Source organism: Solea solea, chromosome 2 (assembly GCF_958295425.1).
Source record: "Solea solea chromosome 2, fSolSol10.1, whole genome shotgun sequence".
NCBI lineage: Eukaryota > Metazoa > Chordata > Actinopteri > Pleuronectiformes > Soleidae > Solea > Solea solea.
The window spans coordinates 18,045,334-18,072,064 of NC_081135.1; the positions used below are offsets into that span (position 1 = coordinate 18,045,334).

The 26,731-nt window shown below is 40.1% G+C and overlaps 1 protein-coding gene and 1 long non-coding RNA gene across 2 annotated transcripts in view; both read left to right on the forward strand.

The window, feature by feature from the left end:
* Nucleotides 1–3,695, forward strand: part of arhgef7a (Rho guanine nucleotide exchange factor (GEF) 7a) — a 31,392-nt gene extending 27,697 nt beyond the window's left edge. Inside the window, exons 19-21 of the mRNA XM_058618153.1 lie at nucleotides 1,530–1,629; nucleotides 2,404–2,458; nucleotides 2,943–3,695. Of these exons, the coding sequence (XP_058474136.1) occupies nucleotides 1,530–1,629; nucleotides 2,404–2,458; nucleotides 2,943–3,065 (278 nt within the window). The 3' untranslated portion in view covers nucleotides 3,066–3,695. The remainder of the gene's footprint in view (nucleotides 1–1,529; nucleotides 1,630–2,403; nucleotides 2,459–2,942) is intronic.
* A 4,120-nt stretch (nucleotides 3,696–7,815) lies between these two features.
* Nucleotides 7,816–26,369, forward strand: LOC131455256 (uncharacterized). Its single transcript, XR_009239784.1, has 3 exons — nucleotides 7,816–8,310; nucleotides 8,412–8,651; nucleotides 25,354–26,369. It is a non-coding gene; the product is annotated as an uncharacterized LOC131455256 (long non-coding RNA).
* The last annotated feature ends 362 nt before the right edge of the window (nucleotides 26,370–26,731 follow it).

The window sequence follows — 26,731 nt, forward strand, 5'->3', positions numbered from 1 at the left end:
GTATCTGATGACCTCTTTAGCCCTTGGGAAGAAGCTGAAAAAGTGTTTTTAACCAGAAGTTTAACTATTTATCAGTGGAGCTGCTTCTTGACTCTGACACTTTGACATGGTTAGCATAATGTCAAAAACAATGACTCCTGGTGTCACACAAACACCTACGCTTCTAGCCTCATAATCCAGACATTGCCTTTGTGTTGTCTGGCTTGCGAGGTTTTCTACACTATCTTGCATTAATAACTATTTTTATGAAGAAGTATTTTTCCAGTAATGGTATTAAAAGTACAGTTTGGCATCCACTAAGAGTCTATCCTCCTCCTATAGTGAGCAACGCGAGTGACATGTGGAATATGTCGGTCTATGGTACACTGCAATTTAAAGTTTCTGAATTTATTTGTTTTTTTGAATTTTTTTGTACACAGGCATTTTTTTTATTTAATGTATTTGGTTTTCTGTATGTCAATGTTTACAAAAATGATCCCTGGGTGATTCATCTCTTCCTTTTTTTTTACATTTTATTCGTCTGTATCAAAGTTGACTCTGAAATTGTCATGTATTTGAATTATTTTGCACAATCATGTAGAGGGGTCAGTGGGTGGGTGGGGTTAGAATCTGTTAAATTCTGTACTGTTTGTCGTCTACCTAGAGTGTGTATGATATAGTCCCTAAAGGTAGATTTAAGTATTCAGTGTTACTGTAAAGTAAATGCTCATTCGTAGTGTAAATGCTTACCTTCAGTAAAAGGACTGAGGGTAAAAAAAAAAAGAAAATCAATAAAAATGAGAGAGAGGCTTTGGAAATATGTGAATATTTTTATGTGAACTACTCTGTCAACCTCAGAATACTGTCAGAGTGGACTTGAAATATGAAGAGCACATTCCCTTTCTGTAAATACTAGTCATCGTGGAACAAGGAAAATAGGAAAATATCCAACCTACCTTCTATGAGTATTTGAGCTAAAAGAGTATCACTGTCCCTACATCTTGTGCTATACTTTGTGACAGGTGTATTCTGTGATTTAAGAAACGTGAGTCAAACTGTGGGACAGGCAGGGTAACGAGACTGTCTTTGACAAAATGTCCTCTGTGTGTGCTCCAACGCTGTGCTCAGTTCACACATGTGACCATGTCTTATCTGCAAACGGCGCCTTCAGTGCTTTTGTTCTACACTCCTGAAGTGTTCAAGTCCCAAACACTGTATTATGCGTTTTGAATAAATCTGTCATTTCGTAGGCACTGGCATTGTGGTGATTTGTTAGGTATGATGGTGTGTGTGTGATGGAGTTCTGCAGAATTATATTGTGAATGAATGAATGAATGAATGAAGTGGGTTTTTTTCTCTACCGGATATCATCACAGCCTCTCGTTTCCTTTCACTTTACCATCTGATTTCCTCTGTGCATGACTAACACACTACTACTACTACCAACAACTGTGTTGTATATTTCATAACAGGAAGATGGTAATGTAGTGATGAAGGTTAGAAAAAAACAAAGTGCAGTAAGTGCTGAGTGCTCTTCTGTTTTGAAACAGGACCGTTAACGGAAACGGGACTTCACATGATCATCCCTGGTATGGAGAAAGTGCTTGTGGAGGATCCCAATCGTAATGGACAAAGTGCAGTGGAAGAGAAGTAGGTGTCTAAAATAATTGTTTTTCATAATTTAAGTCCACTTTTAGGGCTGGTTATTGATTAAAACATTTCAATACGGTATTGATATCAATTACTGGGAAATCCTTTTTTTGATACCAATTTTATTTTTATTTTTTACCCCAATTTAAAAGCATCAGAGTCATTGTGATCATTAAATGGCTTGTTGTGGAAAGATTGGGGGCTGTCTTCACTCTCTTACCGTCTGAATATCAGCTTTTCAAGATCAGGGCTGCTGACCTGGAGGTCTTCCACAGCCTCGTGTCTGGCGGGAAACACGAAATTGCTTCACAACACTACACACACATAAGAAGTAGGCAGCAAAATCGTTATTTTAGACATTCGAGAACTACTGATTTTTTGTTTTTGAATAGCTAGCTTTGTTTGTAACTTCCGTCATGCCTGGAGATAGCCAATCACTAGTAGTTAGATCTCAGTTCAGTAGTGTGCTTCATGCTTGGCTCACTGATGATGATGATATGAACTCCTTAGGTATGGAAATGTACAAATGACAATGCATTTTCAATATTGGGTGATACAAAGGAAGTTCGATACCCAGCCCTAGTCTACTCTCATAACCTGCACAAAGGTGCAAAGCCCAGTTCTTCGCAGTTCAGTGACATGTCATTTAAGGCACAGACATTAGGAACATGTTAAAAACCTTATTTTTGAACCACACAGTGGGTTAGGGCCTCACAACAAGAAGTTCACCAGTTTGTGTTTAATACTGCTGTGCTGACCCGTGTTGTCTTAAAGGAGCCTTGTGGATGTGGTGTATGCCCTGAGAGACGAGGTTCAGGAGATAAAACAGGTAAATATTTGGGATGTTTTATGATTCCTTCTATGTACTGTATTGCTGTGTTTCCATCATGGTACGGTATGGTTTAGTGCAGTACGATATAGTTTGGAATGGGAAAGCCGTGGGACAGCCTTGTGTTTTGACTGAGAAAGGTACCTTTACCTGGTAGGCGGGGTGTGGGCGGTGTCTGCTGGTTGTATCAGCGAGATATGTAGTGAGATGTACCGGTGCAATAACAACAAATGACAATATTGAATGTGACACAGCAGACAACAATGGAGGACATCCACCAGCAAAAATGGAACGTCTGGGGCTGGTTATTTTGGTACTATTCCTAATGGTAACACAAAACAATATATACCATACAGTACCAAACCAATCCACTTGGAAACATGGCTTATGACTTCAAGTGACAAAGTATCTGAGTTGATCAAACATTTTGACTGCAAATATCTTCCTCCAAATCTGTTTCACCATGATTGTTTCCCCCCAACAGGACAACAAGAAGGTGAAGAGATCACTGGAGGAGGAGCACAGAGCACGGAAGGATCTAGAAAAGGTTGTGCGGAGGGTTTTAAAGAGCATGAATGACCCAACATGGGATGAGACCAACCTGTGAGGCTGCCTCCAGCTGAAACCTTGTAAAGAGACAGACTGTGTATGTGAGGGCACACGATGCATTGAGATGGATGCATCTGTGTTTGCTCTCAGCAGGATGTTATTACAACCCTTTTTGTAAGACAGGAATCACTGGGATGTAATGCTGAACTATCTATTCCACAATAACATTCCTTGAGCACCAAGCAAGAATATGAGGAAATCACACACTTTCATCACTTCAACATTCATCATCCACTTGTGGATAACTAGAGAGAGCTATCCTCTCTCTGTTTACAATCATTTATCAGGATGTTTTCTAGTGGTACATAAATGCTACGAAAAACTATGAACTTAACTTGAACCATGCATTTCATAACCTCTCCTATGTTATTTAATATTTTTATGAATTTGTTTTCATTGAATTTCTTTCCCTGACACAGGCTAAACATGGTGTTTTTAGTCTGAAGTGGCACCTGTGCCAGGAACTAATCTTTTCTTTCCTCTTTGTTTGACCACTTTGCGGTATGACTGTATTTCTGGGCATCCTAAGGGAACTGTACAGATATTAAATGGTACTGTATATTGTAAATACTGCAAAAAGATGAGCCTTTGTCCTGTGGGAGAAATAAATGTGTTTTTAGAAGCTTTATTTTGAGTTGCTCAATGATATGAGACACACAACACCCTATACACAGTCTGTTCTCCATGACATCAGAGGACATTGACTTACATTTATTTGCTGCTCACTACCTCTATAGTAATACAGGTACAATGAGTAACATTTATGAGGTTTTATTTATTTCAGTAAATTACCCATAAGTATGTTTGTTTAAAGTGTTATTTGTTGACAAATAACATCCTATCGCCCAGATCAATGCTGTGTTACATTTGTAATCAGAACTCGGAATCCCAACAGAGACGTCCCCTTAACTGGGATTTCCAAGTAGAAAACTCGGGACAACCTCATACCCTGAGTTAGGATGATGGCTCCCCCCACACAAACATTTTTTACCATTAATAGTGCTTGTGTCATATTTGTTTACCAGTAGAAAAGTCATACACATAGAACCGTTTCATTTTATTCGTAAACATGTTTCTATGCTGTTTGTGTCTGTCAAATACCGTAAAGGTTGTCATGGACTGGTCATTGCTAACAATACGTTTATGTCTATTGTTCCAATTTGTGGAATGTGGTGAACTCTGACCTGACATCACTCCCAGCTCCAAATTCCGAGTTCTGATTTCAGTGGAATGCAGCTCAAAAGTCCTTATGAGGAAATCAGGTTTGAGGCCTGTTTGGGGTTAACCCTTTTTCCCCTCCATTAGCTCACCATCCTATTGGTCTCCTCATCAGAAACATGACCCACTTAATGCCAGGCATGAGGAATTTGAGTGCATTCAGTGGAACAACTGTGGTTTGGTTGGTTTGGAATAATTGATATTTGGGCAATTCCCAAAGTGAAGGGGTGTGTTCAAAGCAGGGGGAAGTTGCCGGTACAGGTACAGCAGCTGATTGGTTGGCAATGCAGAGTGGCAGCTGGAGGAGCCAATACCAACAGCATGCCGAAGGACATAACAAATGGTCAGTCAACCAAAACCCATACCAGAGTAACTTACAGGTTACATATTAGTCACATTTCTACTTATATATCTTGACATAACTATCCAAAAAATGTTAAAGTTGGCATTGCACACACTGGTGTCCTTCGTAAGTCACCTGATAAGTTAGACGCCTATCAATTAACCGGTTATGCAGACAGTCATGCCGTTAACACACAGACAGACAGACAGACGTTCCTGAACTACGCAGGTAAGTGTTGTTTGGCGGCAGAATTTGAACAACTGTATAGAGTATGGATTCTATAGCCTAAACAAGATGTTGTTTATTGTCTTTATTCTTGTTTTTGTTTTTAAGAAAAAATAAAAGTATCGACCACAACCCGCTTGCATGTGACATGTGAGGTTGCTGCTAATGTGCTGCCTCCCACTGGCAAATGACAGGTCAACAGCTGTGTAGTTTGTGCTCTTTAGCTGTTATTAGCATTTTTGGACTTCTTCAGTGGACACATTTAGTCATTGCACCGGAAGCTCAATTCTGTTGGATTGTATTTTGGGCCTTTGGCAAAACCTTCCAAAAACAACAGTACTGGGACACTGACTGGGAATAACTTCACCTCTTCAAGCTAAGTTTATGCACCGTATGGTTTCTTTTAATGTGCACTCAGTGATTTTTAGGGTCAAGGCTACTGCTTATCAAGTGCTTCATAGGAGGGGATATTTTCTGTCTTTATTTTCATATCACAGCAGAAAAAAAACACACAAACACATGTGTATAATTTCCTTAAGTGATTTACATTAATGATGCATTTAGGTTTGCAGGTGTATTGTTTTGCAGTTTTGAATTTTGTTTTACAGTTTTCTACACTGGCACTTTGTCAGTGAAACAGAGACAGTGTTTATATCTTTAATTACACATGTGAAAGTTCCAGTTGTTTTAATACTGGTATAGTTTGAGGTTTTGTGGTCAGTGTGCATGATGTTTGGCAAATGCTGCCTATGGTTTCAAAGACAGCACTACCTGTTGAAGAGTGATTGCTGTAGTCGGACTCTGTTATCTGGCTTGTAATTCTTGTTATTTATGTCTTTATATATGCAATATGTCTTGATAAAGCTGGTCACAGGCTGTTTTTCAGAACCTATGAAAACTTTTTAGAGGTATGCGTTATGTTGCATTAAATTATAGCTTTTTAATGCTAACCCTACTAAACATAACATGAAATAAATACTGACAAATCCTGCTCTAGCACAAATAATTAGGCTTAATTCAAGAATAAATTGTTTGCTGACAGTTTTATGCCAATTCCATGTATTTTTAATCAATATTTTGCTCAACTTAACAAATTTTTTTTAATAATTTTTGTCTAAATGCCTCGATGTCAGTACTGCAGCAGACTTTAAAAGGAAGAAAAGACATCAGATACCAGACTACAACATGGTGATGTAAGTCTGAGATGATATCTAGTCTCATACCTCATGTCACAATATTAATATAACATCGATATAGTGTCTACAGCCCATTCTTTGTTTACAAATGACTAGAATGTTAACAAGTGCTATTGCTCTTCATAATTGCCATATCCACCGCATAAAAACTAGCAGCATGTCAAAATGTTGTGGTCACAGTGTACATTTGAATCAGTGAAGGCATGAGGGAGGCCATGGGACATTATTAAAACTCCAAAAAAAGATTTAGATCGCTCTCATGTGATCTGATCTGTGTATTTGTATTGATATTGATTGCATTTCTTCCATCTCTGACCTTCACACACAAAAAATTCAGTTCTCATGAATGTGTATGATTGTGCGTTTGCTGCCACAATGGAATCTATTGTGTCCCCACAGTGACAATCTTTTGTGAGGGGGGTGATGACGATAATCCCATTTTGCTGCTGTTGCATGAATAAACCCAGATGTCAACCTTTTCACTGTGACTCTCACCTTGTCCACTCATTACTAATGAAAACAGTTGCCTTTTGTTTCAATGTTGAATATTCTTTTTGTAGGAACAAAGGCGCAATACTCATTCATCCTGTGCGGCAGATCCTGTTCTGATAAAGCCAGGCCGCCGTGATCATGCTGTGACCTTGCTGACTGTCACTGTGCGCTGATTGGTCAATGACATTTCAGTCCCAACCACAGCACTGAACTCTGAGAGGTGTTTTCCTTGATAACGAGAAGTTTACCTGGACATCTGGTCATGTTACACAAGAACACACTGTTGTAGCACATGGGCTGCACACTCTTGTGTTCCTCCCACTCCCACTCTACGGGAAGGTACCTGTCTTCTTCATGTCAAGTGTCTGGTGGGTGAGAAACTTGTGAACTGAGAAGGCTGATGTGTATTATCAAGGTTCTGACCTGCCCCAGTCCCTCTTCACTCTCTCTGCCTCTTTCTTCCTGTACCAGGATGGAGTGACAGCCTGTCAGTGTGGGTGCTCCACAATACGGCCCAGGCCCTGTGACTATTGTGGAGCTCAGAAAAAGCATCAAGGTCTTTTCTCTTTCGTTCACTCTTTTCTCTCTCTTTTCAAAGCAGGGAATCAATCAGATGCACACACAGAGACATGCATACACACGACTCACTTCTCCCTTCCCTCTGTCTATTCAGCAGCCAGTGATCATTTAGACTTGACATGTATTGTGAAAAACTGAGCTGCTCTGCCTCTTTCTTCTTCTCTTTCTTTCACTCCCTTTCTCTTTCAACTGTCTGTCATTAATGTCCAGGTCTTACAATATACGAACAGAGGAGAGGAAGAAAGCGAAGAGTGAGGGATGAATTGATGGATGGGAGGATAAGCACTCAGTGTCTTTTCTTTAAAGATTTGTTATTGTACAGTACTGTCTCCCAGTCATTTTTGGTTGGTGTTTCAGTCTGAAAGCCCGTCCACGTGCTCTTTTGTATGGGAAAGCAATAAGGCCCCATTGAATGAAGCTGAATGGACCTGCCATCCTTAGGGGCTGAGGCCTGAGGACTCCTATTCTTTAGCCCCCAATCTAATTGGAGCTGAAATGAAATGGAGGTTTCTTATGAAAATAGGCTTTGTTTGGCCGCAAGGCTGGTAATTCATAAACAATAAGCAGGGCCCCATTGTGTAGATAATAATATATTCATGCCGCTGGAGATGGGGAGAAGGCAAAGCGAAGGCTGAGGATATATAAGGAGGATAGGCAGAGACAGGGATGGAGAGTGGAGGGATAAGAGGAAGGGGAGGAGGAAGACAAGGGGCTAATAACAAATAGTGGGTCAGGGAAAATTGGTAATGGTTGGGTAGAGGCAGAGGACTTATTAGAGGAAGTCAAAGGAATAAAAGTGGGCAGGAGTGAAAAGTGAGTGGGAGTGAGCGAGGTGGAAATGACAGAAGTGCCACTGATAGACAAGATAAGAGTGAGGCGAGGAGCGAAGGAGACTGGGAAATGGGTCTGAGCACCTCCGAGTCTACAGGTGACTGTTTTTTTGGCAGGAGTGGGTGGAGAAGGTAAGTGTGCGAGACCATCATAAAGATGAATAGGTTGGACAGTGCAAAGCTGCGTGGAGTAGAGAGTGGTGGAGCTGCTGGAGTGGGCCGGTCAAGTGCACAGGGAGCCGAGCAAAGCAGTCAACGTGTAACAGGCGGAGGGGAGGAAGAGGAGAGACTGGAGCAGAAGAGTGTTAGAAAAACTGACAGAGGGACTTTCACTGCTTGATGGGTGGCTCAGACTTACAGGTGTGCTCGGCTGTATTAGTCTGTTTATACTGTCTGTATTTATATTCACGGAGACCAATGTTCAGCTTTTTGGATGAGAAGTTTTACTCTTTCTCTCTCAGCAGGACCAAAGAAAAGTGCTCGACTTGACTCGCTGACTGAAGGGACGCTGAGCAGCTGTTTCACTTCACGGAGACTGAGTCTTAACAAACTGTTCGACAGGACTACAACAACATCACTCCTGATGCTTTGTGCTGCAGTCCTGACCTCCAGTTTTTGACTGCACCGTGAACAGCTTTCGTGACAACGGAGGTCGAAGATATTGAGGACTATCTGAGACACTGATTTGAGAGAAGGCTCTGGTGAGTAAATCTGAAATGGTTGGGGGATGGGAGGGGGTGGGGAGTGGGGTGGTTATGTGAGGGGTGTCTGCATGCTGCTGCACTGTCAGGAGGAGTTTGCATGAGCACAGAGTGGGGAGGAAAATACAAAGATGCCAGCTGTGTGAAGGAATCCACATAACTGAGCTGTGCCAAACAAAAAAGCAAAGTTATTCTGTTAACACAATCTGTTAAGTGTCATTGGCAGATGATATGCTAATAGTAAAGTTCCTCTAGTACACCTTAATCTTAATCTTTACCTACAGCTGTGCTGCCAATGACGTGCCACACAGCTGTGTGTGTATGTGTGAAGTTTTCTGCCTACCTCTAAATAAATTAAATAAATAAATGAATACATTAGCAACGGTTTTACTGGATGGTCAATTTTGTCAAACAAAACATGTCCAGATGACAAGTTATTTTCACGCTTTATTTATAATATAGGAAGCCTCAAATGTTCTGGGATGGAAATTAATGTAATGTATTAATGTCAACAAATTAGGGAAATTGTCATGATTAATTGAAATATTTCAGAAAAATAGCTGACTGTGTGTCTCTCCTGTTAACCCCCATCCCCCCCCCCCCCCCCCCCCCCCCCCAACCGTCAGTCTGCCAAGAGGTGGTGGTATTTACTTGCATCCAGACGTGCGATCCCTGTACCCCTACCTCTGTCAGTTAGCGTTTTGAGCCACTAGATGTCAGTATTTATCAACATATGTACCAGACTGGCAGCATCTCTTGCATTATAATTCAGCATTAAGCTTAACGTATACAAACTGGCATTTTCTTTCATTATTTGTCTGTGTGCATGCAAATGATTGTAGATCTGTACAATACAGGGATGTAGCTGAACATCAATTTCATCATGCAACAGTCAGTGAAGGCTATAGCAGTGTTGTTAATGTTTTACGTCTGTTTTCAACGTTTTAAATATCACTGACTCTGTATTCAATTGGGAGATTGGTGATGGAGAAGTCCATAAAAGAGAAATAAATAGAGTAATTTCCTTTTTATTTTGCTCCAAGTTATAGGAATAGATTTGACAAAGCAATAATAGAATATTTGGTTGCATGTCACAGTCAAAGTAAAGGTCATTTTCTTAATTGCGTGGTTACCTCTACCACGAGATGGCAATCGCACATAATACAAATCCTCTTACTTTGTGTGTGTGTGTGTGTAATGGGGGTGGGGGGTGGGACGTAGAGGGTGTGTGTATGTTCTCCATGTACATGTGCATGTATGTCACAGACAGTGTGCCTTTTAATTGTGATATGTTTGTGTGTCTTTTAGTGAGAAGTAGTTTAGTGAATATGTGTACACATTGAGCTGGATGTTTCCCTGCTGGAGGTGCTTGATATTTATTTATTTTTGTTTGTTTTGTTTATTTGCATGCAGCAGAGTGGCTGCTGGCGTTGCTGGTCACTACAAGTGGCTGGCATTCACTGCCTGGTAATCAGGTTGCAGGCAAACCGGGTGGCAGCGCTCCGAATGGTTTCCTGGAGATTATCCCAAAATTATCCACGAATTATCCCCCAGAATTATGCCATTCCAGTCAGTCAGGCCTCGTCCATTGATGGGAATGGAAAGAGGGAGAGTGTGTGTGGACGAAGACTTGTGTGCAGTGTTGACGGTGTTGGGGAGATTTGGATGGAGCGGTACTGGTGTCTGTCATGGAGCGTGTATTTCTGTCTGGGTGTGTGCTCTGTAATGATTCTGGCAGTGTTGGTACATTGGGGTAATGGAGCATGTTAATCCACATCAAACAGCTATTAGCAGCAGATTTTGCTCATAAAAGTCACTCGTTACAGGGAGAGGAAGGACACAGAATTAACATACAGACAACCTGGGTACTTCTCTCTCTCTCTCTCTCTCTCTTAGTTGGCCAGTGTTTTGTTTTCCAAGAGGCATTTTTGTTGCGCCAAAAGAACTACAGTTGTGCTCAAATGCAACAGAAGTTTGGCACTTGGCCCACTCACTAATCAAATCCCTGAAATCTACTGTGTAAATGTTGTGTGTGTACGTCACCATTGTCATGAAAGGTGTTTATTCCCAGAGCTACAACTTTTCGAGCCATTTGGCACGTTGTAATGAATTCATTTCTGCGTGGCTGTTGTCACTGCACACTGTGCTGTCATCAAAGTGCGGGTAGATAGGGGACTCGTTGCCTGCTTGTGTGTGTGTGTGGCTGCTGGAGCCCCAGGAGGATGAATAGTGGTGAACCTCTCTGCGATAAGTGTTTGGTAAACAGGTCAGTGGATTGTCCTCCGAGGCTCAATCTGAGCTATTTTCCCTGACTGAGGACACAAATTATCCTCCGTATTCATCCCATAAACAGGCCACCACTGGAGCAGCAACCATACACATTTCTTTTCACTGTGTTTTTGTGCTAATTCACCCTGTTTTCTTGTTCTGTGGCTGAAAACAGGAATGGTTGCACATGTGAATTAAAAATACAGGATACAGGATGAACACTTCTCAGCCACTCGGCCACTAAATCTAAAATGTAACACTGGTGAAAACATTACTGCTAAAGATGAAAAAATAATTAGATGAAAAGCAAATGCAAGTGGAGGATCACTGTGAAAAACACTAAGGAAGAGGAAGAGGCACGAGGCAGAAGGGAAAAGACCGGAAGAGCATGAGGTGATGAAAGGTTAAGTACTCCTTTTTTGGATGCTGTTGGCTACTTCCTGCAGGGCCTTGTTGCTTGACCCACTGGTTAGAGGAGAGAGGTAAAAAAAGGAAATGGTAGAGAGGGAGGGAGGGAAGACGAAAGCTGCATGTGAGGTTGCAAGGTGAGAGGTGGAAGAGCTAAAATGGGAGGAGTGTTTGCCTCCGACTGATGGGGAACAATTGGTTTCACAAGGACACACACACACTCACACACACACACACACACACACACACACACACACTTGAACCAGAAACAAACAACACATACATGCACACAAACCAGACACACTAAGAACTATAGTCCCAGCAGGCATATGAACTTCAGTGCAGTTGTTGCCATGGCAATACACTGAGTTGCTGACCCCCCGACTCCATTTTTCCTGCCGCTTTGCTATTGAAAGAGATGATTGACAAGTGTCCAAATGTCAGCCGACCCAGCTGGCCACAGATGGGGGGGGGGCAGCCATTTTATGGCACTTTCACTCACAGGGAGGTGTGTGTGTGTGTGTGTGTGTGTGCGTGTGCGCGCGTGTGTGTGTGTGTGTGTGTGTGTGCGCGTGTGCACACTGAGTGTCTGTTAGGCCCTAGCAATATCTACAGCCATAAAGAATACATGGAGCACTCGCACATTGTAAACACATGTAAGCACAGATACCCCGGCCTGCAAATTAAAAATGAGCTTCTCAGTAAAGGTCTTTTGTCTGCGAGGCAGGGTCATATATTCTGTTTTGCCTTTTTGAGCTGCACTGATAACCCATTCAGTGACAGGCCGGGATTTGTTGGTGGTGGTTGTTAAGTTTAGTGTCACTACTCTGCTGTGCTGTGCTGTGTGCATATTCATTTGCAGAGCGTTGAAACTGAATCTGCATGTATCCACTTCAACGAGAGTTTACGGACGTTGACGTATGTACTTTCTGTTCGCTCTGTGTATTTTTATTTATTTTTTGCGTTTTGTTTTTGTGTCCATGCTCCCATTTTCACTCTCATTGTGTGCAGGTTAGAAGGGATCGGTCTTATCTTGATCACCCACAGCAACACATTAACCTCTTCTCTCTTATCTCAACACTGGTCATTAGTGCCAAAACCCTTAACGTCCTATTGACAAGGGGTACAGAACTCTCTCTATGTGTGTGTGTGTGTGTGTGAGCATCCACTGCGTTATCTTGGGTGACATGCGGTTGAGATCTGTTGAGTTGGTGATCTGAGCCGATAACATTATTAGCCTGTGTGTGTGTGTGTGTGTGTTTGTATTTGTTTATATACGTGTGTGTATATATATGTATACATGTATATGTTTATATGTGTAAATATACATATACATACATATATATATTAAAAATGCTTTGTCAGGGTTACTTGTTTTAGGGTTAGGGTTAGAAATAGGTTTAAATTAGGGTTAGGGTTAAGGCATTTAGTTGTGAAGGTTAGGGTAAGGGGCAAGGGAATGCATTATGTCTATGATGTATCTCCATAGATATAAAAGACTAGTTTGTGTAAGTGTGTGTTACCCATTTAGGACGTTTTCTGACATAAACACTGGTATAAAGTATGGACTGGTCCTGCTATGGCAGAACCTCATTTCTGAGGTTGACAAACACATTGAATTGTGGTTAGGGTCAGGTTAGGGATAAGACCTTGGGTAGGTTGTCTAAATGAATGGTGGACAATGCAAGTCTTGGATGGATAGAAATATGAGAGAGAGAGATAGAGTGTGTTAAATAAAGCAAGAGAAACTATTAGAGGAAATGCAGTTATAGTTCTTCAGAGACAATTTGATATTATGAGACATCACACCAAAAGTGAACATTTGATAAAGCTCTAAATGTTCTTTTCTCATAACAAATTAACAAAGCTTTCTAATTCATTTACAGAATACAATGTAATATGCTAAATGTAGTGGGTAAATTTAAAAAGAAACAAGAATCACGCTCTCCTCCCACTTGATATCTTTGCAGGAAAATGCAATGATTTTTTCAAAAGCTCTAGTCATCAGTTTGGCTACAAGGCCATTTAGAAAGTACTGAGGAAGAATAAAATGTACCTCCTGCCTAATGCTACTGATGGAGTAATACTCTTCGGCTCTGTCAAATGGCTGTAAACAGAGTGAATGGCAAATTAAATCAAGTCAACGCATGGCAATCAAATCACTTACAACAGTAAGTTTAGCACATGCCTTTGACGCATGCCTTTGAATACCAAAAGACAAATAGACACAATAAACATCGAAAAATAAATCCATTCATTCATTTGTTATTTTTAAGTCGAACCTTTAAGGGTCACACAGGCTATGATTACAATAAATTAAGATGAAAGTGAAAAAACCCTCAAAATATCGAAATTACACATTTTTACTACATGTCAAATTGAACATTATTTTATTATTATAAGTTAAATGTACATATTCCAAAGAAGTTGTAGACTTGTAGACTCAACTGTAAACTTCACTTATGACTGTTTAACCTGAAGGAAAAAGACAGTACAATGACATGTAATCTTCAGGAAATGCAAAAAGTATTCTACATTCTCACCATATAATAATAATCACAGTTATTCACAACACACATGCTTGTATACATGCATGCATATATTATAAGGTGTTAGAGACCACTATTAATGTATTCATGTACTTTCGTATCCCAATCTGTCTTCTATACAAATACCAATATTTTACTGTCACTGTGCAGTATTTTGTTACTCAAACATATCTACCTCATAGATTGTCTTTAGATTTTAGATTTAGATTTTTTGTCTACTAGAGCAGGGTTGTCAAACATATGGCCCGCGGGCCAGAACCGGCCCATCAGAGGATCAAATCTGGCCTGCAGAATTAATTTCTTAAAATGACTACTATAATACTATATTTTGCTGTTCCAGATACCTGTGACTAAATGTGCCTTTGTAGATCCACTGTGATCTGTAAGCTGTAATGCACAGGTGTAAATGGTAAACTTGGGAATAATAGTCTTGAAATTGCACTTATTTTTTTCTCAAGGAATTTCAGGTTGTTCACAATATGTTTTGTAAAAAGATATTTGAAAAAAGGTTATTATGGCATTATTTTACTGGTGCGGGTGTTGTATGTGGCCCCTGAACCCTAAGATGAGTTAGACACTCCTGCATTTGTGGGCACTTTGCGGTCAGGTAATCATCTTGGTTCTGTGGTTAATGTGTTGTGAAGAGTTTTTCTTTCTTCTTCTACTACTGTATATTATATAAGAGAAACATTTAAGTGGCATTTAACTAAACATGTCATAGGGAAATAAAGTGCCACGTTTAGCCACTAAATGTTTTTCTGTCAATTCTTTTCCTGTTTATCTGTGTTTTTTTATTTAGAATTTTTTTTTCTTGTCTCTACCTGGACCTGTGTGTTGGTAGGGCTGACAATCTAACAGGTTAAAAGAATAATTGCAACTCTATTTACCCCAAACAGCCTCTCCTCTGCACATAATTACATTGGCTCACACACATGTGCAAAGACACACTTATCACATACAGAGGCACACTCTGTGTGTGTGTGTGTGTGTGTGTGTGTGTGTGTGTGTGTGTGTGTGTGTGTGTGTGTGTGTGTGTGTGAGAGAGAGAGAGAGAGAGAGAGAGAGAGCGCGAGAGAGAGAGAGACCCTGCACTAATATTTAGGTAGTAACAGTCATGTGTTTGAGTGAACCCTCCTCTTGTCCTCCTCTTCACTGTTAACCACCGGCATTTACTGAGAGGAGAGGAATACATCCCGCATTGACTGTACCCATCATGCTTTGTGTGTGTATGAGTGTGTGCACTTGTATTTGTTGCCTCTGTAGGACATTTTCTGGCATAAACACTGACCTGGTCAGGAACACTAGTCCTCATGGAGACCAAAACGTGGTCCAAATGAGGCAGAACCTAATTTCTGAGGAACTGTTTAAGTTCAGGGCTTAGATTTGTTGTTTAGACTGTCCTAATGAACGTAGTCCATGCAGTGTCCTAAAAAGCATGGCTGCACGAACCTGCGTGTGTGTGTTTGTGTGTGTGTGTGTGTGTGTGTGTGAGTGAGTGAGAGCTGTGTCAGTGAATGACAGGTGTGCATGTGACAATATTATGACATCATCCTCTCAGCCAAGGGGCTCTATAGTAAGTGAAGGTCTGTCATTTACTAAACTTTTAGAAAAAATACCTTCAGAAAACACAGTTTTTAAAATAACACATTTTTCAGATAGAAAAACAACTTCTACAGGATAAAGTGTCAAGTATTTAGAGTGACCCACACTTACACTTGAACAATATTTTGACCCTGTGTTTGTTCTACTACTTCATTCCGACAAATATCTGCTGTGAAAAAGGTCCATTACGCCAGGTTTATTGACAGCTTGTTAATTTGTGTGTGTATATATATATATATATATATATATAGAATTTGGCAGACAGTGCTGTATGATTTATAGACCATAGAAGTTGTTTTTTTTGTCTTTTGATGAATCACCAGGTTTGGTATATGTGATCCATAAATGATCGATTATCCCAAAATGCTATTAACTGTTTTCCTGACTAACTATAAATATTACTGAAAAAGTGTTACGTCATACAGATCCAGCACACATGTTTCTGTGTTTACTAAGCTCGAACAATTTCAAAATATCCAATTGCATTGATATATATTGCACATGCAACTTGATTTGAGTCACATGTTCAGTTCACAGTATGTTTTTAACATACGAGGAATTTGCTTTGAATATTCACCGTGTAATAAATTAAAAACATAATAGAGCATTGCTACATGAAAATATGGCAACAATCAATTATTACAAAAACTGACTGACAGATACGTGGATAGAAACAAATAAAATAATAATAATAGTAATAATAATAAATTGCAGCCTTTGTGATATGCAAATTGCATTGGTTGAAATCGTGATTTCAATTTGAAAACAATTAATTGTTTTTGTTCGCTACATATACAAGGAATTTGACCCTGGATTAAGATATGCTCATACAAAGACAAGTACGGTGCAATTACAAGAACATTATCAAAAGCAATATTAGTATGTGAATATTATTGGATTTTGTTTGATAGATATGAATAGAAAAATAGTTTTTGCAATGTTTTGCTAAAAAGAAGATTTCATTAATGTTAATCTCAGCCATCACATTTCTATGTATGTACAACATATCACGTGTGAAGATGACAGTTTTAATTCACACAGTTGTAAGATGTAATTATCATCATAATTATAATTATTATTATGGTCAGAGAAGATAGATATTTAGACTTGTTTATGTGCAGTGGCAGGTGTTCTGTATATGGTCCCTGGATCAAGTCTTCAAGATGTATGTTTTCAGTCTCATGCAGTGCCTCTGCTTGGACATTGGTGGCGCTGCTGCTGCACTGTGGTTAATGACTGCCGTAGCAATAATGTTGGATCCACTCACGGCCGACATTACATTAGGAAACATTATCTAAATACTCAACAAAGTGAAATTGAATTTAGGGCTCCCCCTCACCGCCACCGCCAGCCACCCACCCCCCCTCTGCTGGTTCAACTGGCCCACTCTCACTTCTCTCCTTATTGTTAGAGTGAATCAAGCAGGATCCTCTGCTCTTCATCCGCTCTCAAATTGAATCAGTCTCAATTTGACCTTTTTTATGTAGCAGAATCTTCTACAGATGTACAGTATGTTCATGCACGTAACATTTGACATGTGTGTGTTCATGTGTGTGTGTGTGTGTGTGTGTGTGTTTGTATGTTGCCCATATGTGTCCCCAGTGTCAGCTCGTGCTGCTTACGGTGAAGTGGGAAACAGCATCTCCCTGTTTGCTGCAGAATAGACCAATTAGTGTTTAGCAACAGAGCAGGAACCCATGTGAATGTGTCATTGATTAGCAGGATTTGGCTAATCATCACATCTCATAAACTCACCGGCTAATGTCAGCTGGATCTCCTACAGTACGCCTCCTTCTCCTCACTCAATCCATACTCTGAACTCCCCTTTTTCCCTTTCAGTTCCTTCTTCCCGTCTCTTTCCACACTCGTCTTTCTGCCCATCTGTCTCTGTCTGTCTTCTCTCCCTTCCTTCCTGTTTTTCTTCCCTCTTCTAAATTTCTTCCTTCCTCTCTTCTTCTTTCTTCTCATTTTGTTTTCAACGCTGGAGGGTTTACAGTAGAGGGAGCAGAGCAGATGCTGACTTTCCTTCTCATACATCAAAAAAGGGGGAAATAAGACTTTGCACTGCTGCTGATTTATTAAGCCAATATGTAACATGTAAAACATGTTATAACTCTGTTTCTGATATCTGTAGAAGTATTGTCCAACAAGAGAAAGAAATGCAAAAAGTTATCTAGGGCTGCATCCAACGATTATTTTCATCATCGAATAATCTGTTGATTATTTTTTATCGAGTACTTGTTTTGTCTGTAAAATGTCAAAAAATGTTGGTCAGTGTTTACCAAACCTGGAAATGATGATGTTCTCAACTGTCTTGTCCACAAACCATAGTTATTCAGTTTTAGTGATTTCTTTGTTATTTGGAGCAAAAAAAAATGAAAATATTCTCATTTAAGAAACTGAAAAATCAGAAAGCTTCTTTTAATTTTTGAAAAGCACTCAAAATTAGAGACAGTTAATTTAGTAATTGATCGATAATCGAACAATCCTTGCAGCCCTTCGCTTATCAAAATTTGCTAAATAAACAGTTTAGGTCAAATGTGAGAAGAAGTAATGAACTGGGTTTCATGCATAGACCAAAAGCTTAGAGCCTTATCCCAAATATTCAAATATACAGTCTGAGGCCTTGGCCTCATGAAACCAACACATACTTTTTTAGATTTTTATTTGATGGAATAAGAATTAAATGAAATAAAAAAAAAAGCTTTTACAAATGTTAATAAATAGTGTATAACTGCTGAGGTGCAGTTTACAGGGATCTAACTTGCTTGACTCATTGATAATGGCATTTATTTTTCAAAAACCCAAGGAGACGGCAGTGAGTTGCCCGTTTTACTATACTAACACTTCTCACTATAGAAGTAGAAAAGGGAAACAGAATATCTCACATTTGAGAACGTTAACAGTTAACATGTTACATGACCTTAATAGCTGCAGGTATGTCTATGTATAATTTTTAAATCATTGACAAGTCATTTTTATTACAATAGAAAACTAATACAAATCTGGCAATCATGACCCCAGGTTATTTTTAAGAAATTGAACATAATGACTTAAACCATTTAAGGGTTCAAGGGTAAAGCGGTCTGTATGGTGTGTGATAGGTATTAGTTTTCATATTAAATAACATCTGTTTGACACAGTATGGTGGCCAGCTGGGAGCATGAAGGAGGACATACGGTGTGTGTGTGTGTGTGTGTGTGTGTGTGTGTGTGTGTGTGTGTCCACGCACATGCCTGGGTGTGTGAGAGGTTGCGGGGGGGACTCGCAGCGTTTGATTTGTTGTGTTGCTAATGTGACACTGATTATACAGGTCAGAGTAAAACAAAGCGGTGAGACACTGCGATGCTAATACAGACGCTGTGATAACAGGGTTGTCATCTCACACACACACACATACTCACTCTCACACACACACACACACACACACACACAGATATACCTTCATATGAACGTAAACGTATGTATACACATGTATATGTATGCGTTGTCGTGTGTTGCTTGTGAAACACTTACAAAAGTGGCAGAAACACACTTGTCGCACGTGACGCACATATTCACAGTTCATAGAAAAACATCTCACATTGACTTCAACAACCACACTGAGCCTTTTTTGTGAGAGGTAGACTGTTGCCATGGAGAATGGAGGTTAGTGAATTTGACCTATGCTATCATGCTAGCTTTGGTCCCGCAGCTGTAATTTCAAATGAGAAGGGGGAAAAAAAGTCTCTTACTGAATTGATTTATCCCTATGTTTATGAGTAGATAAGTGCAGTGATGCTTAGATGGAGGGTTATTTTCATGGGGTGAGTCTTTTGTGTGTATTGTGTTTATCTAGGCCACTGTTGATGTAGGGAGTACTGTAGCTCTTTTTCTCACAGCAGGGACCTTCTTTTTGTGTTTGTGTGCGAGTGTTTTTCTGTGCGTGCAGCCGTGATTTGTTTGTGTGTGTGTGTGTGTGTGTGTGTGTGTGTGTGTTTGCCCGATCTCTGCGACGGGTATGGCAAACGCATGGGAGAGATTGTGGTTTGCGCCGAGCGGTTCGTGATCAAGCTGCCCTGCAGCAGAAGCGAAATCAATCACAATAGGATGGGAGAAGTAAGAGTGACTAAATAACAGGCATTGTATTTGTGCTGATTAAGTCACCACATCACCTGTTCTTCCATTTAAACCTCACTTTATGGCCTTTTTCAGATTGTACAACCTTTTTAAAAAAAAAACAAAAAAAAAACTGAATTTCTGTTACCTGTAGCTTCAGCCACTTTTACATTATTTTGTATAATTATTAATAGTAGACCAAAGTGTCTTTCACTCTAAAATGAACAGGTGTAGCTGGGATGTTTTATCCCAGGGGAATCAGTTAAAAAACAAACAAACAAAAAAATCATATTGCCAGTGATTGATCTGCCCTGTGCTGTGGGTTTTTTATGTTTTTCATTTGTGTCAACTGTGCGTGAAATGTGCCCTCAAGAAAACGGAAAACGAGTCAGAGGAAGAACAAAGCATTGGCGCTCAGGGACAATGTCAGGTGATACTGTAGCGTGTTGGGGGTTTGTGGATGAGGTTTCCCAGAATGCTTTGCATGATACTGCGGTTCAGTCGTGTTTTACTTCATTTTCTAAACTAGTGTTATTGATTGTGAGTGTTCTTACTATCTTTGATATAATGGATGCATGTTGGCACTGAGTGGAACAGTTCGGTTTGGTACAGTGCAAATATGCTGTATATTTTGATTCGTTTCCATTAGGAATAGTACGAAAACAACCAGCCCCAAAAGTTCCATTCTTTGACACCCTTCCCTAGCAGTACCAGAATAAAATGGTTGAGAAAAAATGTCACGCTCTTGTCACTCCTAGATCAGCTGTCTTTCTCTTCAGTGCCGTCATACAAAGCTTGACGTGTTGTTGAGACAAACAGCTGTAAACCAAGCAGGGAAAAAAAGAACATGTCCTCTGTTGTATCGCGTTCAAGTCTTCCTTCGTTGTTCTTCATTGTTGTTGCACCGGAACGGTGTCACACTATGTATCTCGCTGACATGGCCATCGGGCACAGCCTATACCCCGCCTACCAAGTACTGGTACTGTTCTCAGTTGAAACGCAAGAGTGAGCCAGGTCTTTACCACTGGAAACCGTACTGTACTATACCAAACAGCATAAGTCAGCCTGTCTGCAGAAGTTACCAAGAGGGTTTAGTTTTTAGTGTGCTGCAGAGGGATGCAGCAGTGCCCCACTTGTGTCCCCTCATGACTTTGCAGGCAACACATAGAAGTAAATGGTAAATGGTTTTCAGATTCTCATGGGTGACCGCTTGACAGGTTCCCAGTCGGTCTGAGAGTTGTGCTGGAAATGACGTGGGAATTCAATCAATGCCAAAAATGAAGCAGGAGAAGAGAAGGAGAAATTAGCATGTTCACACACACATCTTGCGTTCTCACTAATGCCGATCAGAGCCAAAGCTGATAAAAAAACCGCATGTATCATCACCTGACACGAGACTGAATGCCAATTAATCACATTCAGTTTTATCCCGGGTTTAAACATTTGTGTGTGTGTGTGTGTGTGTGTGTGTGTGTGTGTGAGAGACAGAGACGTATAGAAAATGACAAGAGAGCAAATGGGGAGTCAAGATACGGTTGTCTGTCTGGGTTTTGGGGCAATTTCCTGGGGAGGGTGTGAATGTTGGTCAACATGGGCGGGGAATGTGTCAATCATGTGTTTAACAGCGCCTTGTATAGGTTGTCATGTTGCCCGGCAGCCGAGGCAGAGGAGGCGCGGATGCCGAGGCCAAGCTGGGGTCACTGTCTGCCCTAAATGGACCCCCACGACAGCATGGTGGGCAGATAGGCGATGCGTTGCTCCAGGGAGGTCAGTGCAGGGGTGATTCAATTCTCTGTATTTGGCTGTTAGGAGATTGTGTGCTCACCTTTGTCAAGCCGACCACATACAGGTCAGCAAAAATAAGATGGAGAATCACAACAGCGGAAAGAAGGGTTAAGGCACAGAGTAACCTCTTTGTGCGCTTGTGTGTGTGAAAGCGAGAGACAAAGTATGTTCACATGGCGTTAAAAAAAAAAATCAATCACTGTTGCTCTGTTTGAAACTAGACTTTTAAAGTACTTGTAAACATATTGAATTTGTCAAAGTCCAACTAACACCCAGATAATGCGATGGGAAGTCGTCATACTTATTATTATTGCACGTATATGTTTAGTTGGACTCAAACTGGCGAGATTTGAGATGAATCATGGCCTTCCACCTTATTTCAACTGGGATTGGCTCCAATGACCCGTGACCTTCACGTGGAGGAAAAAGCAGTAGACAATGAATGGATAGATGGTAGGAAGACTCAGAATGGGGCTCAACATGCTAACAACTAGATGCCAGCTAATCTGTAAAATGTTTAATGCTAATGCTGTAAGGGGACATATTGCCACCTAGTGTAGCAGAGTTGGACACACTGTATTCAATAAATCAATTCCCTGTCAGTGTTTGTATTCCTGAAAAAGGACAAACAAACAAGGTTACAACATACTGGAGACTGGTGTCCCTCAAAGTTCCCAGGTTTGGTGTGTCCCCGGCCCCAGTGGTTTTACTCTTGGATGACTTTGATTTTCCATCCCTGAAGACTTCTATATTTGTTGTTTTCTTTTTCTTCTTTACATATACCGGTTATCTCTCTTTATTTGTTTGTTCTCTGTGATTCACAAACTCTTTTATTCTTCACCGTGCTCTGACAGTATATGCTGAGGACGTTGTAGCAGGTCAGTGTTATTCCTGTGTGAACCATCTTTATTGAGGTATAATGCAAATCAATGATGCTAATTCTCTCAGATTCTGTTTAACCTTGAGTTTTTTCAACAAAGTACGGACTGTGGAGGTCAAGCTTTGTCCAGATGTGTTCACGTTTTTTGATAATCATTGCACTTGAGACAAAAATGTGACCTTATGATAAAGCTCAACTCACTTCACACAAAATTAAACAGAGTGAACATGAACACCTCATACAAAACATTCTACACAGTTGAAGTATTACTATTGTATTAGTATTGTAGTATTGTATTATTATAGCATTCCAAAAAACACTGGATTAGGGCTCATATTTTTTGGGGGATTCAACTAAATCTTGAATGAATGAATGATCTATTTTCCTGGTTTGTTTTGTTCTTTGTCGATAAAGCTGTAGGCTGAAGCTTGATCCTTATTTTGGCCTAACCTTGTAGTACTATTAATGGAATAACCCAGAATATCAGCAACAGTATCACAAAACCAGAATTAAAAAACAAATTGAACATAAAACCAACACAACAACAGTACACAATAAGCCTTCACTTACATTTTCCTAATTTAATGATAATCCGTAATTATTTTGATATTACGAGACATAGTTAGAGAGCTACACAGTCTAAGCTCATTCAATAGTTTGACTGCTGACACTGAAAGACATCTATATTTTACTTACAATACGTAACTTAAGCTCAGTCTCGGTGCGACTCAGAACAGAACATTTCACTGTGTGTTACTGTGTAACATATACATGTGACAAATAAAGAATCCTTGAATCCTTGAACATTGGTTCTCACTTTACAGATGGGATGTTGAATCTTTCGAAACGTGTAGTTTTCCTATTCAAAATAATATTATATGATGGTAATACTTTACAACCCCAACATTTTATATTTTGCACATTAGCTCTCTTCTCTACTCTTAATAGATATCATCTTCAAAATCACCTTTTTTTGAAGATGTACCTTTTAGGAAACGCTGCTTAGGATATCACAGTGAATAGTGACTTTCTCTTTTTTAATGTATCTATAATCTATAATCTATCTATCTATATAATCTGCAGTTTGGGACATTGTATGGGTCCGGTAATAAAATAGCAAAACAAGCAGCTATTCTTGGCTTTGTGTTACTTTAGAATGTCAGTTTAAATGATGCATTTACTTCCAATGACCTTGAATGCAAAACTGATAAAATCAAAGTTCCCAGTGTATCAGTGAGCTCAACTATAGCACACAATGTTTTCACATAGAAATGGGTGTTTAAAAGTATACACTGTACTGTGTGAGTGTGTGTGTGTGTGTGTGAGAGAGAGAGAGAGAGAGAGAGAACCACCAATGAGAACCACCATCTGGTAGTGAAGGCCAGTAGACCGTTGGAGATGTGCTGCCCTGCCCTTGTCAGTGGCAGCTGTGTGTGTGTGTGTGTGTGTGTGTGTGTGTGTGTGCGCGCGTGTGTGTATATATGTGTGTGTTCACATGTGCACTAATTACCACTGTTGCGATCAGACCAGTAGCAGCCATCATGTGTTGACAGGCATGTCTAGTTTCTAACCAACGTTCCTCCCTCCCATGGTTCTCTCATGGAACCTGTTTTTTTGTTTTTGTTTTTTTTACACTTTTTCTTCTTATAATCCTTAGCAACACTCAGCTCAGTCACAGATTAAACTAACAACTAAGACGTTGCTGTCCGAGTGGAGTGGCGTGTCACATGATCTTTTATTATGTGACAAAACATTACAGAAAGTTAGTTTTGACTAATAATCTATATAGAACCTTCAGAAGTCGCTGTAAGCAGGGACACGTGACATTGTCAATTAACCTGCTTGATGGTCATTCATCAAGAGACTTGCAGCCATTGTTGCATTAACATGGCAATCCGTAATAATCTGCCCTCTCGGCAGTCATAAAATGAGTTAAGTAATAATCAGGCCTTTTCAGAAACCTAATTCTAGCATTTGTCAACTTCAAAAATTCAGTGCAACCGACTCAACAGTGTCTCTTCTCCTCTTCTTCATCTCTATTTGTTCATTCCACACACACACACACACCTCCTCTACAACCCCCATCTCTCCAATCCCAAGGGCAAGCCAAAGGCTGACAGCTTTGTTTGTGTTCCCCACTAAGTGATTTTTAATCAACTGGTCTGCATGAGTCCTCCCAAGGGCCAAAGCAGCAGTAGCAGCAGCAGCAGCAGCAGAGGCTGAGAGAGGCTGAGAGAGGCTGAGAGGGACTGAGCTGAGGGCAGATGGTTGGCCACCTCATCTGAGTGGAAGTGAGAAGAGCTTCAGAGCAACATTAACAGGAATCCAGCTACTTTTGAAAATTGCTGTTGTCGGTTAGGTCAAGCTTAATTGTCTCAGCCGCTTGTGCTATCACGTGGTGTTTCAATACTGTACTTTACAGTTTCCCTTCTATCCACATGTGTAAGTGCAACACATGGCAGGCAAACTTACGTTAAGGTAGCAGTCAGCCTCTTAGAATTATGTCAGTAGAGCCTGTTCAGCACAGATATTTGGCCATTTCCTCTTTTTTGTGTGATGTTCTTGTCATATACGCACAATATACAACACTTGACCAGAATTCAATTCTCCATTTAAGAAAAAGAGAAGATTGTATGTAGTAAGTTTCCCTACAATATCAGTCTTTTCAAGTTATATTAATGTGGATCTGAAAGAGAATGGACAAGACCAAGCCTGGCCTCTACAGAACAATATCCTCCTAATATAGTTCAACTATTCTATCATTGTTTTATGGTCAGAAGAAAACTATGCATGTATTATACTCTTCTTAGCAGCTGTTAAACTTGCAAATATGATCTTCCTCATGACTAATCTGGTATTATCCTTTAGAATAGTGATTGTCCTAAAACAGAAATGAAACTGGTTGAAATACAAATAGAGCCAGGATTTTCTCTAGATACTTTTTGCCACTTTGCTCCAGAGGTCACAGACCTCAACAGTGTTCTCACTGCATTTGTTTGAGTTATCTATACTTCATCATAAAGCACCTGAATGTTGGAGCATCAAATGTATGCAAACATTGTTCAATGTATAAGCTGATGTGTTTTTTTTTTTTTTTTGTTTGAGTGTTCAGATCTTGTCCCAGTCCACAGAGAAGGATCATGGACATGAGGACACAAGGGATAGGGCAAGATGGAGACTGATGATCCGCTGTGGTAACCCCTGAAAGGGAGAAGCTGGAAGAAGAAGAAGGTGTTGTCCCGGTTGAGGACAAGATCCTGTCCCTTCAAGTCATAGCTCCAGGACTGAATTGTATATAAGAACCAGTATAGGATGTACGTTCTACCCATGTATTTTATGGATGAGTGGGTAAGGGGTGAGTCTCAACGGACCACTGATCGCAGTTGGATGTAGTGAAAACAAGAAAGTCCAGGCAGGGAATACGTTTTTGAAAGGAAAGCAAACCTTTTCTGTCATATTAGTCCAAGATTTTTAATGCATTGCCAATAATTGGGCCAGACATTCTCTGTTTGAATGTTTCTCTGTTTGATGGTTTCACTACCATTGATTTTTTAGTAATCACTTATGGCGTATTTCCACCGGCTCTACTCGCCTCGGAACGACACGGCATGATTAGGTTGCATCTCCACTACTAAAAAGTACCTACTAAAAAGTACCTACTTAATGTGGGCGGAGTCATCACTGCACGTCATCACTGCACGGCTGAGTGAAACTGCGATGACTTCCTTTTATATGCGACACACACGTGGAGTGTCAGAGTACATGTCGGGGAGCTACGGTAGCCTTCACATGCCAGAAAGGATGTTGTTTTCCTTAATTTGCACACTAAACTTCTACCTCAAAACACGTAAAAACACACTCTGACTGCTTTTGTAAGATGGCTTTTATTAAATGTCGTATCAGGAGACATTATATAGACTTTTTAACAATTCTTAGTGCTATATATTTAAACGATTTGACACCTTGATTTGTCAGTTATCAGCTTCAAGGTGTACAGAAAATGTACACCTTAAATTTTCAGGAAAAATGACAATAGTGTGATTTGGATGACTATCAGACGTATAAGATTGCATGTACCATAAATGGATGATTTTATCCATAATACCCTCCCCTTGTCACAATCATGAAAATGTCAGGTTTTATTATGGAGGTTTCCCTGTCACTCAGCTGACATTTTAAAGCACTTGGAACAGTATAATGTTCACAGTGAGTACTGCTGGACTGATGGATTGTCGTCTGGTGCCTGTCAAACTGGAGGCGGCGAGTGTATGATGCCACTTATTAGGTGATGGGATTAGTCTACAGATCATTTCTGTTTTTATTTATGTGGTAATCCACAGACACAGCTGTGACAGAGATTCTCACCTTAACAAAACACAAACAAACAATGAAATGCATCCACTCGATGAGTGATGCGTTCAACAAAGGGCTGAGCAATTAATCATTTTTAAATCGAAATCGCAGTTTGAATCAACTCAACTGCAAAGGTT